Source organism: Nicotiana tomentosiformis, chromosome 2 (genome assembly GCF_000390325.3).
Source record: "Nicotiana tomentosiformis chromosome 2, ASM39032v3, whole genome shotgun sequence".
In the NCBI taxonomy this organism is placed as follows: Eukaryota; Viridiplantae; Streptophyta; class Magnoliopsida; order Solanales; family Solanaceae; genus Nicotiana; species Nicotiana tomentosiformis.
Window position 1 is genome coordinate 128,773,487 of NC_090813.1, and position 4,695 is coordinate 128,778,181.

General features: G+C 32.5%; 1 protein-coding gene across 1 annotated transcript; it reads left to right on the plus strand.

The window, feature by feature from the left end:
* Positions 1-412: 412 nt before the first annotated feature.
* Positions 413-4,265, plus strand: LOC104114849 (protein trichome birefringence-like 19). The gene is made up of 2 exons (XM_009625388.4): positions 413-1,123; positions 3,243-4,265. The coding sequence occupies exons 1-2, from the start codon at positions 635-637 to the stop codon at positions 4,041-4,043; spliced, it is 1,290 nt and encodes a 429-aa protein (XP_009623683.1). The 5' UTR covers positions 413-634; the 3' UTR covers positions 4,044-4,265.
* The last annotated feature ends 430 nt before the right edge of the window (positions 4,266-4,695 follow it).

Below are 4,695 nucleotides of genomic sequence, written 5' to 3' on the forward strand. Positions count from 1 at the left end.
TTTTTCCCTTTTTTTAGTTCGATTGAAATGTTAGCAACAGGAGAAATTAATGTGTTGAATTGTGAAAAACTGAAGTTATTTAATTTACTTATGGTCTAAATTAGAGTGCTTTTATGAAAAATGAATATATTAAGCTTATTAATGTTTAAGTTTAGGTGAATTAAACATATTTGGTGATTTGACTAATTAATTCGAGTAAATTTGATCACAATCTATAGCCAGATTATGTAAATGATTTTTCTTTGTGCTAATCATATTAATACGTAGTTATTTTACAAACATACGAACAAAATTCACACAAGAGTTAGTATTTAATTATTGCACTCTTAATATTTTTCTCCACCGATAATTATAAGAGGGTGGTTAAGGATTGGATGTATATAGAGATTTGAGAGAATATATCAGCTTCACCAGTGTTACAAGGATTGGGTCACTAACTCTTGACTAAAAACAATACCCATAGGACCCAATAGTTGCATAATTGCAAAGACATGGAGTTAGTCCAACTAAAACCTATAATTAGTGATTAGCACGTTTATTTGTGTCACTTATATGTGTCAACTTGTAATTATTCTCCTTCTTCCATAATCCCATTTCTGATTTTGCTTTCAATTCTCAATTAATTGTCCAAAGTATGGAGCTTCACTTTTGGAGAAACTTCAGTACAGCTCAAAGAACTCCAAGAATAGTAATCCTTGTTTCTTTAACATTAATCATTCTTGGTCTTATCCCTCTTTACCACCCTTTTAATTTGTATGCTGCAGATGTAGTAGTAAATCATTCTTCTAAAGCATCACAACCATATCATACTGAGGAACAAAAGATAAAGATTGCGGAGGAGGAAGACACGTGTGATGTATTCATTGGAGACTGGGTTCCTAATCCAGATGGTCCATATTACACGAACACGACATGTTGGGCGATACACGAGCACCAAAATTGCATGAAATATGGGAGGCCTGATACTGAATTCTTGAAATGGAGGTGGAAGCCAAAAGGGTGCAAGCTGCCCATTTTTAACCCGTATCAGTTTTTGGATATGATGAGGAACAAGTCTATGGCATTTATTGGAGATTCAGTGGGAAGAAACCAAATGCAGTCTTTAATTTGCCTCTTGTCCCGGGTACGATAATTTCCCTCTTCTTGCTAATATTATATTGCTTAAGATATGCCTTTGATGTAGATATAAAAAAAATTGCTTATTCCTGCTCGTTTAAAATCCATAAATTTCTGGTTAATTTACATGACCTGATCACAGACGGTAGCATTAGAGGAGGTTTGGTTTACCTAAGGATGGAGTATGGACAATGGTCAAAGTTTAGGTGAAATTCTATTAAAGCATCAAACTTTTTTCTAAATTTAAGTGCCCAATATATTCAAATCTTGTTGTTTTATTAATCCGAATTTCTATCAAGTAAGCTTTCTAAGCTTTTATTGAAAGATTATTTATTTTCGAGACTCTGAATTTGAAATTTCTAATTATAAATTTGAATTTTTTTTTCAACAATTCCGACCAGTACATACTTGGTGCCAAGCACTAAGCACTTAATATATAGGTCGGATGGTAAGATATAGTAGAAAAACTGGAAATTTTATATTCTTCGGCTGAAGATGTTGGCGTGGGCTATTGCAATAATTCCAGTCCCGATATATATTAGCTGTGCGCTTGTGAACTTGATACAGTAGGCCGTTAAAAGCAGAACTAATCAAAGTTGTCTTTTTCCCATAAGAAGCAAAAAGCCACTTTGCTCGATGGATACTTTTGCAATTATGTCCAAATGAGCCAAAAGAAATAAAATAAAGAACTGCGATAATTGGAAGCACATAGAATCAAAGTGTCGGCTCATGGGAGAGGCAGCTAAAACAATTGTTTTAGGTCCCAAAGTTAAAAGCCCCCATTTTATTCATTATTAGTTAATATTATATTATTATAAAAGTATTATTGTAAAAAAATACTAATCTATGCTTTTTCTTCTTGGAAAGATATAAAGGTTATTTAGAAAAAAAATAGAGGTTATTTGGATTTTCATAATAAACATGCAATATAGCAAAATAATAATTTGATGACGACATTGATAATAGGAAAATAAAAACAAAGTTTTTTGTAACATCTTTTAAAGTAGATTATTTCTTATTAAAAGTAGATCAAGTCATTCCTTTTAATTTCAAATAAATTTGAACTATTTCAAATCAATAAAATTATTTTAAAATCTACTTTGTTAGTACAAAATTAAGATTATTAGATGACGGGAACTTATGAAAATATTTTCTTAACGGCATATGTTTCTTATAAAAAAATCTGGAAGTCTTGATGAATAAAGTTAGTAGATGTCTTTGATGGTGGAAGCTAGCAAATAGCCAAGTGAAGGGTCAAAATACATAAAAAATGATTCATATACTATCATTACAAAACAAAAAAAAAGAAAGGAAATCATAAGTAAATAAAATTTTAACGTTCGACTTTAGGTCAATTTTGTTGAGCCGCCCCTGCATAGAATGCTAGCTTAGAGTTTGTCATATTGTATCATTTAGTCGTGTTTAATATGTTTGCCAATAGTATATGACGAAAGATACTTGGCTAGTCGTGGGTCGATCCCTTAGAAAATATACTTAGAAAACAAGTTGTCACATTATGACAACTTGTTAGAGAATCCAATCCTGGGCAACGTGGGTTCCTTATCTCTTTCTACATTAAGAAATGAATCAAGAATATATCAGTCCCTTTCTTGATCTCTTTTTAAAATTTAGCTACATCCTTGATCTTCCTTTAAAGAAAATATAAATTTAAAATAAAACTAATTAAGCCCGAATTATATAATGAGTCATGAAAAAAAGTTACATAATGCAATAAAAGGTTTAGTGCTTTCACTCTGGCTTCTCATCACCGGTTGCGAAATACCAGGTTTTGTTACTGTTGTCAAGTGTACAAACAAAATTTTACATTAGAAGTTGATAAAGAAAGTAAGTTACTATAATGTGTGTTTGAATAGTCATGATGATGTGAGGCATTTTGGAAAGATCATGCAAATGACTTTGAGTTGGTTTACGCTAACAACTAAAGCCTCACAAAAAATCATGTATCTATGACTTAAAACGAACAATATAACATCATATTAAAAGTTGGTTGCCTTAACCAACAACTGCAAATGCTTGAATATGTGTTTCAACAAAAACAATGATGAAAATTAACTAATAAGTCACTAATTCATTTTGGATTATTTTTTTTGTTTTTTGTATTACAGGTGGAATATCCAGTTGATATTTCTTATGACGAAGATCAGAATTTCAAAAGGTGGAAATACACAACCTATAACTTCACCTTAGCAGCATATTGGTCACCATTCTTGGTCACAGTTAAAGAATCAGATCCTGATGGTCCAAGCCACACGGGACTTTTCAATCTTTATCTTGATGAACCTGATGCAAAATGGATAACCCAAATTGAACAATTCGACTATCTCATCCTCAATTCTGCCCACTGGTTTACAAGGTGCAGCATCTACTACGAGAAAAATCGAATAATTGGTTGTCGTTATTGTGGACTCCCAAATGTCACTGATCTTCCCATAAATTATGGCTATCAAAAGGCACTTAAGACAACTTTAGATGCCATCAATAGATTAAAAAATTATAAAGGTGTTACTTTTCTTAGGACTATTGCGCCTTCTCATTTTGAAGGTGGTGAATGGAATAAGGGTGGAAATTGTGTTAGAAGAAGGCCATTTAGAAGCAATGAGACAACTTTGGATGGTTTAAGTTTGGAATTTTATACGACACAAGTTGAGGAATTTAAGATTGCATCTGAGGAAGGAAAGAAAAAGGGTAAGAGGTTCAGATTATTGGACATGACACAAGCCATGTTGTTGAGACCAGATGGTCACCCTAGTAGATATGGACATTGGCCTAACGAGAATGTGGTTTTGTATAATGATTGTGTACATTGGTGTTTGCCTGGTCCTATTGATTCTTGGAGTGATTTTTTGCTTCATATGTTGAAGTTGGAGGGCAGGAGAGCCTTTGAGGAAAGTCTTCAATTAAACTAAGGGAGGAAAATAAAAATCAATGCCTACCCTATTTTTTTATTTGTTTATTTATTTAAATTGTGTTATTATTTTGGTTTAATTTAAGGAGGAATAATATTACTTGACCTGAAAAGTTATAATAATTGACTAGGAAAATAATGTAAAGAAAGTACTATTAAGCTGAGCATGTGTTATAATTTGATGATTAATAAATCGTATCTGAGAACTAGGTTTCATGTTCCAGTTTAGGGTGCTGCTAGATCAAGGTGCAGATAGGAGTGATGAATGTCAAGTGAACCAGGTACATAGCAGGTTGTTGGCGAATTTTGTTCGAACGTAAAAGGGCAGTATTCCTATGCGAGTTACAATTCCTACAAGATCATGTTTGTGTCCTAAAAGAAATACGCGTATTGGAGGATTTCGTGCACCAAAAGGAATTTGTATTAATGGAAAACACTTTTATGGAGAAAGAAGGTTGAAGACTTGAAAACAAATAAGGAAACCAAATCTGAATAGGAGAGGTTTTCCTTAACCGAAATATTCTAGGTTTTCGAGCATTAATTGAAGAAGATTTCGGCCAACCTTGCACCTATAAAAGAAGACTTTTTGCCACACTTCAAGACTACTGCTATTGAGAGAAATTATTGAGAAATCTTTTGACAATAGAAAGCAC

Coding starts and splice junctions, on each gene's coding strand:
- LOC104114849 (XM_009625388.4), top strand. CDS start 635: ATGGAGCTTCACTTTTGGAGAAACTTCAGTACAGCTCAAAGAACTCCA. Junction 1,124..3,242: donor TAATTTGCCTCTTGTCCCGG/GTACGATAATTT, acceptor TTTGTATTACAG/GTGGAATATCCAGTTGATAT.